The sequence below is a fragment of the Erpetoichthys calabaricus genome, chromosome 10, assembly GCF_900747795.2.
Source record: "Erpetoichthys calabaricus chromosome 10, fErpCal1.3, whole genome shotgun sequence".
Taxonomy (NCBI): Eukaryota; Metazoa; Chordata; class Cladistia; order Polypteriformes; family Polypteridae; genus Erpetoichthys; species Erpetoichthys calabaricus.
Genome location: NC_041403.2, coordinates 158,740,955 through 158,756,025, shown reverse-complemented (window position 1 = coordinate 158,756,025; position 15,071 = coordinate 158,740,955). Strand labels below are relative to the sequence as shown.

The window sequence follows — 15,071 nt, the reverse complement described above, 5'->3', positions numbered from 1 at the left end:
AATCATTAGAAGGTCATCAGGGAAGATTTTATCTGGAGTTGTCGACTTGAACCCCAGACATTTAGTTTGGCTTATAGTTGGTGGCAGAAGTGGGTGTCACCCTCATGGCAAGATGGATGGAGCTCTCGGGGGGCTTCACAAAGAAGGTTACAGTTTAGCCCCCCACCACTTGGACCAATCCATCTCAGGGTGAACACACAATCGATATGTGAAGTCCTGCCATTGGTGTGTGATGTCCTGCTATTGGTCTATAAGGTCCTGCCATTGAGTTGGGGAGGTCCTGCCATTGGTGTGTGAGGTCCTACCATTGGTGTGTGAGGTCCTCCTATTGGTGTGTGAGGTCCTACCATTGGTGTGTGAGTTCCTGCTATTGGTGTGTGATGTTCTACCATTGGTGTGTGATGTCCTGCTATTGGTGTGTGAGGTCCTGCCATTGGTGTGTGATGTCCTGATATTGGCGTGTAATACCATTGGTGTGTGAGGTCCTGCTACTGGTGTGTAATGTTCTACCATTGGTGTATGAGGTCCTCCTATTGGTGTGTGAGGTCCTACCATTGGTGTTTAAGGTCCTACCATTGGTGTTTGAGGTCCTGGCATTGGTGTGTGAGGTTCTGCTATTGGTGTGTGATGTTCTACCATTGATGTGTGAGGTCCTGCTACTAGTGTGTAATATTCTACAATTGGTGTGTGAGGTCCCGCTATTGATGTGTGATGTCCTGCTATTGGTGTGTGAGGTCCTGTGATTGGTGTGTTATGTCCTGCTATTGGCATGTAATGTTCTAACATTGGTGTTTGAGGTCCCACTATTGATGTGTGAGGTCCTACCGTTGGTGTGTGAGGTCCCGCTATTGATGTGTGAGGTCCCGCTATTGGTGTGTGTGGTCCTGCCATTGGTGTGTGATGTCCTGCTATTGGTGTGTAATGTTCTACCATTGGTGTGTGAGGTCCTGCTACTGGCGTGTAATCTTCTACCATTGGTGTTTGAGGTCCCACTATTGAATTGTGAGGTCCTACCATTGGTGGGTGAGGTCCTGCTATTGGCGTGTGATGTTCTATCTTGGTCCCATCAGAGAATCATCTATATAAGTCATCAATGGGGGGGGGTTGTTCCCTTTGCAGAACTTCCACCAACAGTCATGTTCCCCTTGGTGAATTATTAATGAAAGTCTTCCAACGGCATGGGGGCGGGGGGTCCCATCAGAGAATCATCTATACTAGGCTCACCCGCCTTTTAAGGCGACCGACTTTTATCCTCAATTTGTGTGCGCTCCATGTGTATATCAGGCATGTAAGTGTAGGGAATGAGAACATCAAAATGCCCATTCATAACATCTCCCGAAACCTACGTTTTTTATCCCCTCGAATGCCTGTCCAAAGTCGTACAATGTCAGCCCAAATCTGTACCGCTAAAGACGGAGTTTCATGCACTAAATAAGCTATAGATAAGAATAAGCAAGCACCATCTCCCCTGATATTTACTACGCGGTGAGGTATTTGTACTCCATCAACATTAATTATTTCCAGAGACATAATTTCGTCTATTTTTCCAGCGCATCGCGCACAAAAGCAAGGGAACGATGGGAGCACCAGAACTCTGCTCACATCGCATTGCTTCATGCCGCAAGCCGCAAGTAGTAATTCTGTGATAAGCGGAATACTGCTACGCTTTGCACTCACGGGACGGAAGGACAATCCCGACCGCTTTTATATAGTAGATATATCGCACAGTCTGGAGTAGAAAAATCATCTTTTACCTGGAAAAACGAAACTACAAATCCCATCGTGCATTGCAAAATGGACGGGGTGTGCGTGAAACTCCGCGCCTGCGTAGCACTCACGGGACAGAAGTACAATCCCGACCGCTTTTATATAGTAGGATAAGTCATCAATGTGTGTGGGGGGAGGTTGTTCCCTTTGCAGAATTTCCACCAACAGTCATGTTCCCCTTGGCAAATCATTAATGACAGTCTTCCAACGGTATGGGGGCGGGGGCGGGGGCGAGGTTCCACTTAGAGGATTGCCACTGACAGACATGCTGGGGGCTCACCCTGGTGGTGCAATGGTGTTTGCTAAAACTATCCACACTGACACTTTCTAAAGCGTGTAGACACCAGATTCTTTCCTTGGTACTAATAAAGTTCTATCTGACTCTGATAAGATGAATTCATTTGTCATTCCAACAGATGGTGCATCACAAACATTTGCAATGACAAAATAAAAAAATACAGTGGCTGAAGAAGAAGATAAGAGCTGGTGGTCCTCTCTGTTTTAGCTGATGACTATTGCATTTATTTTGTTAAATGAGACCATGTGAGGCAGGTCCCCTTTGGAGTTGCGCAGTATACCGTTACGGGAAAAGTTCCGAAAAAAACAAAATGTTAAAATTGTACAGAATCAGTGTTTCAGGATTTTCTGTACCGGAAGTACAAGTCCACTCTGAAACTCTCCCACCTTCCTTTGACACTCGCTTTCGCAGCTGTGGAAAAACGTCTGTTTGGTAGAATTCATAAAATGAAAGTACACGTTCTGATCGCTTGGGGACTTCACAGGGTACCCCTACGCCCCCTCCACTTGACATCTATCAAGAGTGAAGCGATGGTGCGGTGTGATGCGGCGTGGCACATCAGTAAAGCTGGAGTAAGTTGGCTGCTAGTACAGTTACGTGTTGTTTGCTTCAGAATTGTTCCTTCACTGGTACTGAGGTCTGAAAGCTGGTATAGACACCAAAGTCAAAATTTTAATACCAATCCAACACTAATCCCCCCTTAGAGGTCCGAAAGTGCACTGCTATACAGAAAACAGAAATTCTGTAGGAGAGCAGAAATGTGGGGGTACCCTGTAGAAGCAGAGCCAGACAATCCATTAGGTGACACACATGGCCGTCAGGCGAGAGTCGCCATTTCGGTAACTCGAGGGCTGCGACCCCTTCAGTCCGCACTATGGACACTGAGTGGCGTTGTTTTTTGGTAACTCAAGGGGTGTGCGCTCCAGACGCCGTGGGGGGCTAACCTCAGTCCTAGTAGTTCAAGGGACAGCCGGGATTTGGGTGTGTCCTTGAAGTCTAATAACCCTGAATACGTGCTACAGACCCCGAGGGGTGCCATCTATGTAACTCAAGCAGCACACATCCCTCACACCCACTTTATGTCACCCCTTCATTCTGCACTATGGACACTGAGGGGTGCCATTTTGGTAACTCAAGGGGCGCGTGATATCCTAACTCCCAGGATTATCGGCGAAGTCTAATAATATTGAATACATGCTAAGGATGCCAAGGGCCGCCATCTGATGTAACTCAAACAGTGTGTGTTCTGGACTTTTACGTTTCCTCAATCCCCCCATTTTGCACTATGGACACCACTATGGGTGGCGTTTTGGTAACTCGAGGGACACGTGATACAAAGACACCCAAACGTGAGGGTTATTTCATTGAAGTCTAATAATATTGAATATGTGCTATGGCCACCGAGGGGCACTGTCTGCGTAACACAAGCAGCGTATGCCCTGGACTTTTATGCAACCTTCAGTCCGCACTATGGACACTAAGGGGGCTGCGTTTTGCTATCTCAAGGGGTGTGCGCTCGAGACACTGAAAGGGACCCCCTCGGTCCTAGAACTTCAAGGGGATGTCTGGACACCTGGGATTGGGTGTGACTCAAAGTCTAATAATGTTGAATACGCACTATGGACACCGAGGGGCACCGTCTATGTAACTGATGCAGCATGCGCTCCTGACTTTTGCATCCCCCTCTCACACTATGGACACTGAGGGAGCTCCGTTTTTGGAACTTATGGGATGCATGCTCCAGCCACTGAAAGGGACCCTCCTCGGTCCTAGAAGTTGAACACGAACACTGAATGAGCGCCATGAACACCAAGAGCTCCATTTATGAAACTCAAGGGGCGCACGCTCCAGACCCTTCTGAAACCGCAGCCCCATGAGCGTTATGGAGAGTGAGGGGCACCATTTTGGTAACTCTGGGACATCACCAAGGGCTCCCTATGGTCTTCAACCATAACTGCTTGGAAGTGCGAAACCTCTGTGAGGGGACAGAGTTTTTCTTAATTAAGGGTTGGTTGTTGGGTGAAGTGGCGGTTCACATCAAATAAGTGGTGGTCCTCATAAGGTCAGAGCGGGGGAGTACCAGTGAGTACTGGTCCACATCAAGCATGAGTCATTATCAGAGCAAAGTGGTTCTGCCGATGGTTATGGGTTTGGCATATCATTTAGGTTTAGCCCCACTTGCATTGAAATCACACAAAAACAACAAATTCGAGAAACTGATAGAGCGTTAGTATAGACAATGGATGGGACTCTTCCATTTCAGGTGGCAACGACAAGGGGGTCATCATTTAAAAAACACGGATTGGGGATTTGCAAATGAGTGGAGAGAAGGGGAGCAACGTCCAACCATACATATGGCGTCTCCAGAGCAGCCCGATGTTCACAGAAGGGTCGATGAACTGAATGAGTGGGCATGAGGATAACGATGAGGAAGGAAGGTGGGACAAACGTGAGATGAGGACAAGAGCTCAACACGAGAAAACTGAAAACGGCAGGTGGGGTTTTGGAGTTACGTACGAGCTGCGCCTCGGCAAAGCCCTCCCGGAGGAAGATGCAGGCCGGCCCCACGATGTTATGCAGCATGGTGCAGTTCTGGACCAACGCACACAGGGGCTCCCCAAATTCCTGGTCGCTGTCCTCTTCGTCTTCGTCGTCGCTGGCCTCCACCCTCGGACGTGGCAGTTCCTCACCACCTCGCCGGGAGACCAAGCTCCCCAACATGGCGGCCGCCAGGACTTGGCCCCCTCCTCTATCCACGGCACCCTTTGAGTAATGTGAACGTGCAGTGAGTACACAGCAGACACGTCGCAACTGTTCCTTCATAGGAAACACGGAAACCGAGTGAGTTAACGCCATACACAACATGTCCGGGCGTTTATCGTTGTGGGTTGGAGCTCAGGAAGGTGAAAGTGTGGACACAAGAGGAGTCCACTGGGCCAAACTACAAAAAATAAAAAATTAAAAGGCACCAAAACTCTCCAGAGGAGAACCGTTTTTGGTTCCTAAAAGGTACCACCTAAACGAGGGCTCCTTTCATTTAGATCCGTCACAGGGAGTCCCATAAATAGCCACGAACAGAAGGTAACAAATCTGTCAAACCCCAAGGGGTTCCTGCTTTTAAACGCACTCTTGGCTGCGTAACATCACAATACTAGAACCTTCTAGACGAGAACAGGCCACTCAGCCCAACAAGGCTCTCCAGGCCCATCCACTTAAATCTTCCAAAACAACATCAAGTTGAGTTTTGAAGGTCCATAAAGTTCTACTGCCTGCCACACTACTTGGTCACTTATTCCATGTGTCTGTTATTCTCTGTGTAAATTTCCCTTCACAAGTTTCCAACTGTGTCCCCGTGTTCTTGATGAACTCATTTTAAAGTCAACATCTTGATCCACAGGACTAATTCCCTTCATAATTATAAACACTTAAGTCAGGTCTCCTCTTAATCTTTTGTTTAAACTGTAAAGTCTCAGCTCTTTTAATCTTCCTTCATAACTCATCTACGGTAGTCCTGGAATCGGCCTACTCGCTCTTCCTGGACTTTTTCCAGTGTTGTTATGTCCTTTTGCTTGAACCGTAAATTTCTTAGCTCTTTCAATCTTTCCTCATAACTCATCTCCTGTAGCTCTGGACTCAGCCTAGTCGCTCTTCTCTGGACTGTTTCTACTGCTGCTATGTCTGGTAGGCCCAAAGCTGCACCCAGTACTCCAGATGTGGCCTCACCAGTGTGTTATAAAGCTTCAGCAGAACCTTCTTAGACTTGTACTCCACACATCAAGGCGCTATATAACCTGACATTCTGTTAGCCTTCTTAATGGCTTCTGAACACTGTCTAGGAGGTGATAGTGTCAAGTCCACCATGACTCCTAAATCCTTCTCCTACTTTCACTTTTTAGATCTCCCATTGTGTATTCAAACCAGAGTCAAAAACGGCAAATTAAACCCACTGGGATCTGAGGCTGTACAACCATAGAATGTGAAAACTTCTGAGGGGGTGAATAACTTACTATGGGCACTGGATACACTCACTGGCCACTTTATTAGGTATACCTTGCCGGTTCTGGGTTGGAACCCCTATTTGCCTTCAGAACTGCCCTAAGTCTTCGTGGTGCAGATTCAACAAGGTGCTGGAAACATTCCTCCGAGAATTTGCTCCAAATTGACATGATAGCAACACAAAGTTCCTGTAGATTTGTCAGCTGCTCATCCACTACATCCTAAAGGTGCTCCATTGGACCAAGATCTGGTGGCTGTGGAGGACATTTGAGTCCAGTGAACTCATCGTCATGTTCATGAAACCAGTCTGAGATGATCTGTGCTTTGTAACATGGCGTGTTATCTTGCTGGAAGTAGCCATCAGAAGATGAGTACATTGTGGTCATAAAGGGATGGACATGGTCAGCAGCAATACCCCGGTGGTCTGAGGCATTTAAATTATGTTCAGTTGGCACTAAGGGCCCAAAGTGTGCCAAGAAAATATCCCCCACACCATTACAACACCACCAGCCTGAACTGTTGATACAAGGCAGGATGGATCCATGCGTTCATGTTCTTGATACCAAATTCTGAGCCTACCATCTGAATTGCACAGCAGAAGTCGAGACTCATCAGAACAGGCGTTTTTTTTCCAATCTTCTATTGTCCAATTTTGGTGAGCCTGTGTGAATTGTAGCCTCAGTTGCCTGTTCTTAGCTGACAGGAGTGCCACCCAGTGTGGTCTCCTGCTGCTGTAGCCCACCTGCTTCAAGGTTTGACATGTTGTATGTTCAGAGATGCTCTTCTGCATACCTCAGTTGTAACGAGTGCTTATTTGAGTTACTGTTCAGCTCGGCCAGTCTGGCCATCCTTCTTTGACCTCCGACATCAACAAGGCATTTTCACCCAGAGATCTGCCGCTCACTGGATATGTTCCCTTTTTCGGACCATTCTCTGTAAACCCTAGAGATGGTTGTGCATGAAAATCCCAGTCAATCAGCAGCTTCTGGAATACTCTGACCAACCTTTCAGGTACCAACAACCAATGCCACATTCAAAGTCCCTTCAATTCCTGTTCTTCTCCATTCTCATGTTCAGTCTGAACTTCACCAGGTTATCTTGACAAGGTCTACAGGTCGAAATGCATTGAGTTGCTGCCATGTGATTGGCTGATTGCGTTAACAAGCACTTGACGAGGTGTACCTAATAAAGTGGCCAGTCGGTGTGTATATTCATTTATTTATTTCAGAAACTGAATTTCAACGTAGCTCTTCACCCACCCATTCATTTTATGACCCTCACTTCCTCTGATTCCTTATTAAAAAGTTTACATTTTAACATTCTAATAACTTCCAGCGTGGCCTATCAGTTAAGCCCACCCCGACTCGACATACGGCTGTCGCCCTGCCTGAGCTCCAACTGTAGTCAACAAGTGGACGGCACACGGCTACATGTTTACTATGATAGGAACTGTACAACCATACAAAGAAAAAAGTCAGTTGGTTACATAAACCCTAAAGCAAGCCCCTCTCTGTCTTTGTGGCCTACACACTGTGACAAAACAGCGGCCCATTCTGCTAGAAGAGGTCAACGTGGTCGGGTCTGTACTTATGAGGACCACTGTGGGTTCCAGCAGGTCAGGTTCGTGGTGACATCAGGATGCTTGCACTGCCACCACATCACACCTAGAGATGTCTGCAAGTCTAGGGATTCAGTTGTTGGGGTCTGTGTGGCCGTGCGGGCCTGCTGAGGACTTCTCTCAGGGTGGCGGCCAATCCAACGCAGGAGCTTTGGAGTATAGAGATCTACTTTAGCTCCCTTGGCTGAAAGGGCTCTCGTATAATTAAGAAACTCTGAATTCGAGTCCATTGATGCCACCACCCCTAGAAGGGATGAGCCGGTGAGAGGGCCGTAGCTGGGAGCAGAGACACCACGTAGTCAGCCTCATGTGACAGTTGAGATCGTGGTGGTCCTGACACTTAAATGAAGACTTCTTGCATGTCAGGAAGGATGTGGGAAGCCCGGACAGACAGTTACCACCGTGAGTCACAAGACAAAATCTCGAGCAGAGGTATTCTGGGGGTCCGCAGTGGCTGCAGGTTTTTGCATTAACCAAATTATGGATTAGGACCCATTTATTTACTGCTAAAGTAATGGATTTTTGGGGGGGCCTACCTTAATGAACTCATTTGTTGTGATTCAGAATCCTCACGTGCCTAATTTTAGTTTGATTTTGGGTTTTTATTTGTCACCTGATCTCTTAAGCAGGCATCAGTTGACAATGAGGTGCAAATAACCAACACTAATAATAGCCACCAGCTCGCCAGCTAACGTGCTGCCATCTGAATCTGTGTGTAGGCAGCATGAGGCACTGGTGTTAATAAAGTCAGAGAGAAGTTAAGGATCAAGAGATACAAATTTCTTCCGGACCCCCAAAACATGCGAAACAAGTTTTCAGAAAATGATAAATCTACAAAGTGATAAAGACTGGCCCCGAGAAGAACGTACGCTCTAACAAGCCATTGAGTTAAATACCAGACTTCTAATTGTGAAACTGGATGGAATGAAAACCTGCACCGACTGCGGACCTCCGGGACCGGGGTTGAGTACCCCTGATCTGAAGTAATGGTACCCGCTAGTGGGAGGCATGGGCTGATGCCTCAGAGTATGACAGCCCTTGTCACGGACCACCAGCTACTGTGTCGAGGACGTCATTGGGCCGGACTCTTCAACCTGGAATGGCACAAGGTGACGTTATATATTTGTCCTGTGAGGGTGATGACCACTAGACATGTGGAGGTCAGGGTGGTGTAAAGATGGCATGACAGTGAAGGGCATCGCCACCTTGGAGAGCCGCTCATCTCTTGGGTTTGCATACTTGGCTTCAGCACGTGGTAACGTTTTTATCAGAGGTCTGCTTGTCCCCATGTTATCTGCCACAGAGGACCTCTCATGTTTCCCACTTTCACAGACTGGACCGCCGCTCCTGCATATTTCACTTTGTCACAGAGTGGAGGAAGAGGTGGACAGGCATGGGATTGACAGACCCCACCAACGTTCAGAGGCACTATATAGTAAAACATCAAATGAGATCACCTGTAGGCTTCTACTGGCACATCCTTACATTTAACTTGAAATGTGAGCCGTTTACATTCCACTCAAATACTTTAGAGTCGTGCATGTTTGATTTATTTTATGCTTCTCATGCACTTGAAATTATTATTTTTTTTCCTTTTTAATTAATGACATGACACCTGACTCCTTCATCTGGTGCAGTTTCCTCACCACAATAGCAGCTCAGGGGTGACAAGTTGGTCATAATGACAGTTTTGGCCACCAAGTCGAGGACATCTCTCTTTGCATAAGTACGGGGTTTGCCAGTGTATCCACAAATGGTGGGTGATAAGTTAAATGCTGGCCAGTTACAGCGCTACCTACAGAAAAAGAAGCGGGCATTGAAAGCTCAATGAGTACCACCCAACGGAGAAGGGTCTACCCGCAGCCTGCACTTCCTACAATGTTGGTCAGGTAAAAGGCCACAACGTCAGTCACGAAACCCTTTGAGTCAGATAACCCTAATCTTAACCATTATGTAACCGGGCATACGATGTGCATTTTGTGACTGTAGCTGTGGGCATTACACGACTGACTTCATAGGCACTGCGGTCTGCATGTTCACTCCGTTCACTCAACATGGAATGACCACTGAGGCTCTCCTTTGTTACTGTGGTGACTCTACCGCCCCCAGCTGGCCACACACCGCACCACACCGGTAATAAAGTACAGACTCCACTTCTCCCTCCTGTCACCACGGCTTCTTGCTGCTTACACCTCAGTCTGAAAGGTCTGTCCGGTTAAGTAGCTGCCATTAACTGCATGGACACTAAGCCCTCTGACCACATCCAACAGGCACCACTAGTCTGCCTCACTAACCCTGCACTCAGGCAGATCCATCTGACTGACCTTTTGTTGTGGTTTGAAGTTGACTGACGGACCCTCTACCCCGACAAAAATCTGTCTAAGCGGATCCCGTTCATACCAGGCTCACTGACCAACAGGCTCTCATGACAGGAAAGTTTGCTGGCTGGCTAGTTTCCACTCTCCCCTATTCTTCACCAGACTGTCTGACAGCCTGCAATGGGCAGTGCATCGTTATGGACGAAGCAGACTGGCTAGTCTTACCGAACAGTTCTCGTTCACACCAAAGGAGCAGCTCTCATACACCCATTCTGACTGACCTCTCCTCGTTTTATCAAACAATTCTCATTCATATACACAAGAGTGACCAGTAATCCCTCAATCCTCATCTGACCTCTTGTCATTCATATCAATCAGAGTGACCAGTCACCCCTGCTGCCAATCTGTCATTCACACCAGCTAAAGAAGCATCTCTTATATAGCCACTCTGACTGACCTCCTCTCATTTTATCCAAGTTCTCATTCAGATCATTGAGGATGACCAGTAAACCCCGTGGTGTATCTGACTGTACAATTCCCACACCAGGCTGGCCAAGTTAACTGAACAGTCGTTGGTAACACCAGCCAAAGGAACACCTCTTATATGGCTGACCAGTTCTCCCTGATCCTGACCTGTCACTCCCACCAGCTGGACTGTCCCTACACAGACTGAGCAGCTCCCAGACCAGAGTGGCCATTTTTACCGAACAGTTCTTGTTTACGCCAAAGGAGCATCTCTCACATGGACATTGTGACTGACCTCTCCTCGTTTTATCAAACAGTTCTTATTGGTATCAGTGAGAGTGACCAGTCATCCCTGGTCCTCATCTGTCATTGCCACCAGTTTGACTGACCCAACACAGACTGGGCAGCTCCCACACCAGACTGGCCACTTTTAATTAGCAGTTCTCGTTCACACCAAAGGGGCACATCTCCTGTTGCCATTCTAACTGACCTCCTCTCATTTTATCCAAGTTCTCCTTCCTATCAATGAAAGTGACCAGTTCTCCCTGATCCTGACCTGTCATTCCCACCAGTTGGACTGTCCCAACACAAACTGAGAAGCTCCCACACCAGACTGGCCACTTTTACCGAACAGTTCTTGTTCACACCAAAGCAGCATCTCTCACATGGCCATTCTGACTGACCTCTCCTCGTTTTATCAAACAGTTCTCATTGGTATCAGTGAGAGTGACCAGTCATCCCTGATCCTCATCTGACATTGCCACCAGTTTGACTGACCCAACACAGACTGGACAGCTCCCACACCAGACTGGCCACTTTTACTTAGCAGTTCTCGTTCACACCAAAGGAGCACATCTCCTGTCGCCATTCTAACTGACCTCCTCTCATTTTTCCAAGTTCTCATTCCTATCAATGAAAGTGACCAGTTCTCCCTGATCCTGACCTGTCATTCCCACCAGTTGGACTATCCCAACACAGCCCGAGCAGCTCCCACACCAGACTGGCCAGTTTAACCGAAGAGTTCTTATTCACACCAATGAAAGGAGCAGCTCTCACATGGCCACTCTGACTGACCACTCCTCGTTTTACCAGACAGACTGACCAGTTGTCGCTGGGGTTCATCTGTCATTCACACCAACTTGACCAAGGAGCTCCCACACCAGACTGGCCACTTTTACCAAACAGTTCTCGTTCACACCAAAGGAGCATCTCTCACATGGCCATTCTGACTGACCTCTCCTCGTTTTATCAAACAGTTCCCATTGGTATCAGAGAGAGTGACCAGTTATCCCTGATCCTGATGTGTCATTCCCACCAGCTTGACTGACCCAATTCAGACTCAGCAGCTCCCACACCAGACTGGCCAGTTTAACCGAACAATTCTACTGAACAGTTGTTGTTCACATCAGCCAAAGAAGCAGCTCTTCTTTGGCCATTATGATTGACCTCCTCTCATTTTATCAAAGCTCTCATTTCTATCAACGTCACTGACCAGTTATCCCTGCTGTTGACCTGTCATTCCCACCAGTTGGACTGTCCCAACACAGACTGAGCAGCTTCCACACCAGACTGGCCAGTTTTACTGAGCATTTCTTATTCACACCAATGAAAGGAGCAGCTCTCACATGGCCGCTTCTCATTTTACCAAACAGAGTGACCAGCTATCTCCACTGCTGATCTGATGTTGGTCATTCACACCAGTTTGGCCAAGCAGCTCCCACACCAGACTGGCAAATTTTATTGAACAATTGTTGGTAACATCAGCCAAAGGAGCACCTCTTCTATGGCCATTTTGATTGACCTCCTCTCGTTCCCACACCAGACTGGCCAGTTTTACTGAGCAGTTCTTATTCACACCAGTGGAAGGAGCAGCTCTCACATGGCCATTCTGACTGACCTCTTCTTCTTTTATCAAACAGTTCTCATTCTTATCAGTGACAGTGACCGGTAACCCCTTGTTCCTCATCTGTCATTCCCAACCAGCTCAACTGACCCAACTTGACCAAGTAGCTCCCACACCAGACTGGCCAATCTTACTGAACAGTTCTCATTCACACCAAAGAAGCATCTCTACCAATGGCCATTCTGACCGACCTCTTCTCGTTTTATCAAAGTTCTCATTCATTTCAGTGAGACTGAACAGCCATCCCTGATCCTGACTTGTCGTTGCCACCAGCTTGACTGATCCAAAACAGACTGAGCTGCTCCCACACCAGCCTGGTCACTTTTACTGAGCAGGTCTCATTCACACCAAAGGAGTGTCTCTCACATGGTCATTTTGACTGACCTCCTCTCATTTTATCAAAGTTCTCTTTCAGATCACTGAGGAAGACCAGTCGTCCTTGTTCTTCATCTGTCATTCACATCAACTTGACCAAGGAGCTCCCACCCCAACCTGGTCACTTTTACTGAGCAGTTCTCATTCACACCAATGATAGGAGCATCTCTCACATGGCCATTCCGACTGACCTCTCCTCGTTTTATCAAACAGTTCTCATTTTTATCAGTGAGAGTGACCAGTCATCCCTGATCCTCATCTGTCATTGCCACCAGTTTGACTGACCCAACACAGACTGAGCAGCTCCCACACCAGCCTGGTCACTTTTACTGAGCAGTTCTCATTCACACCAATGATAGGAGCATCTCTCACATGGCCTCTGACTGACCTCTTATTTAACCAAACAGAGTGACCAGTTATCTCTGCTGCTGGTCTATCATTCACACCAGCTTGGCCAAGCAGCTCCTACACCAGACTGGCCAATTGTACTGAACAATTGTTGGCAACACCAGCCAAAGGAGCACCTCTTAGATGACCATTCTAATTGACCTCCTCTCATTTTATCAAACAGTTCTCATTCATACTAAGAGTGACCAGTTATCCCTGATCCTGTCCTGTCATTCCCACCAGCTTGATTGACCCAACACAGACTGAGCAGCTCCCACACCAGACTGGTCACTTTTACAGAGCAATTCTCGTTCACACCAAAGGAGCATCTCTCCCATGGCCACTCTGACTGACCTCCTCTCATTTCATCCAAGTTCTTGTTCAGATATCAGTGAGGCTGACCAGCTGTCCCTGTGGCTCGTCTGTCATTCCCACCAGTTTGACTGGGCAGCTCCCACACCAGCCTGACCAGTTTCCACTCACCCTGAGTTCTCTTCACATGGCCAACAGAATCTGCTAAGCTTCAGCTTGTGCTGCACCCACAGGTAGGCCCACTGGGGTGGCGGTGTGGGTTTGGGGGGAGTTGTGCTCTCCAAAGCCCAACAGACTGACGTCCATAGAGGTTATTGGGTGGACTGAGAGTCTTTGTGGGGTCTACGAGAGGAGTAGTTGAGAAGATAGCTTTGATTGCGACGTCTAAAACAGAAAAGTGCGTCGCTTCTTCGCCTGCCGACTTGTAACTTTCAGATGCCCCCCGTGCCTACTGCCCACTTGACAAACTCCCTCCCACCCCCGAAACACGACTGCCTACCTTGTCCAGCTTACTCTTCATGGAGGGTTTGGTGCAGTTCCCCATGGCCCTGCAAGTGGACTATTAAATGAACTCCCACCACTTCAGCGAAGGACTTTTCATGTTGAAGTGATTTCTCCGATTTGGTTCGATACAAATGGCCGTGACTTTTTTGAAAATAAAATGTTTTTTTTTTTGGCTGACTTACAGCGAGCCCGGTCTGCGCTCTTGACTGCAGGCAGGACGCTTCTGGATGCTTAATGGAAAGGGAGAGAGGGTATTGGGGGAGGGGGGGTGTGGGGGGGGGGGGGTTGCTGAGAATTAAATGAGAAAGAAAAAAGCAGAGGACAGTTTAATCCCCTTCTCCTAGGATTACAGCGAGAGAGAGAGAGAGAGAGAGAGGGATGGAGTGACACAGAAAGGAGGTGCGGGGGGGGCAGCAGGTGGGGGTGGCCCGTGGCTCAGTGATGAAGGCAGCGAACTGTCAGAGCACGGTGGGCTTCTCACTGCCCGATATACTGTGCTTAAAATGGTTTCAGAATGGAAGGGCGCTATAAAACAACATAATGCAAAACCATCAGAGCTGCTGAAAGTAAAAGGGGGCTGGCGGGGGCAAAGCTGTGAGAATCTGCGGAGGATGCAGGAGAAGACGAAGAAATGAAATTTAAAAATAAATAAATAAATCAGCTGTGCCCACCCCACCCGGTAGGCAGAAAATAGAAGCCTTCTTTAGAGTGCCATTAGATAAAAGCTCCATAAATTAAGTATGAGATTCAAAAGCTACAAAACACAAATACAAAATAAAATTAAAGCCTGGCGGCCATTGTGCCATCTGGGAGTGGGGTGAGGCGTCCACACAGGCAGCAGCAGCAGGCTGGTGAAATCTGTTTGAGATTTCAGATGGCGACCCATTAAAGATACAACTGGGCTACAGTGTGCTACATCACTCCATCCAGAAGAGGGCGCTGAAGTTGTGCATCCGTCTACTAAGCCTACTTCATTAAATTTTAGTGTGTGTTTCTGTGTACGCTGTGGTGGACTGGTGCCTTATCCAGGGTTTGTTCCTGCCTTGCTGGGATGGGCCTAAGCTTCCCCATGACCCTGCTCAGGATAAGAGGGTGTGAAAATGGCTGGATTTATTTAGTGACTCTCTT

The 15,071-nt window shown here is 47.7% G+C and overlaps 1 protein-coding gene across 1 annotated transcript in view; it reads right to left on the bottom strand.

Moving 5' to 3' along the window:
• Window positions 1–14,168, bottom strand: part of cabp2a (calcium binding protein 2a) — a 32,542-nt gene extending 18,374 nt beyond the window's left edge. The window contains exons 1-2 of the mRNA XM_051932609.1: window positions 13,939–14,168; window positions 4,583–4,828 (exon numbers count right to left, since the gene is read on the bottom strand). Of these exons, the coding sequence (XP_051788569.1) occupies window positions 4,583–4,828; window positions 13,939–13,983 (291 nt within the window). The 5' untranslated portion in view covers window positions 13,984–14,168. The remainder of the gene's footprint in view (window positions 1–4,582; window positions 4,829–13,938) is intronic.
• Between the last annotated feature and the right edge of the window lie 903 nt (window positions 14,169–15,071).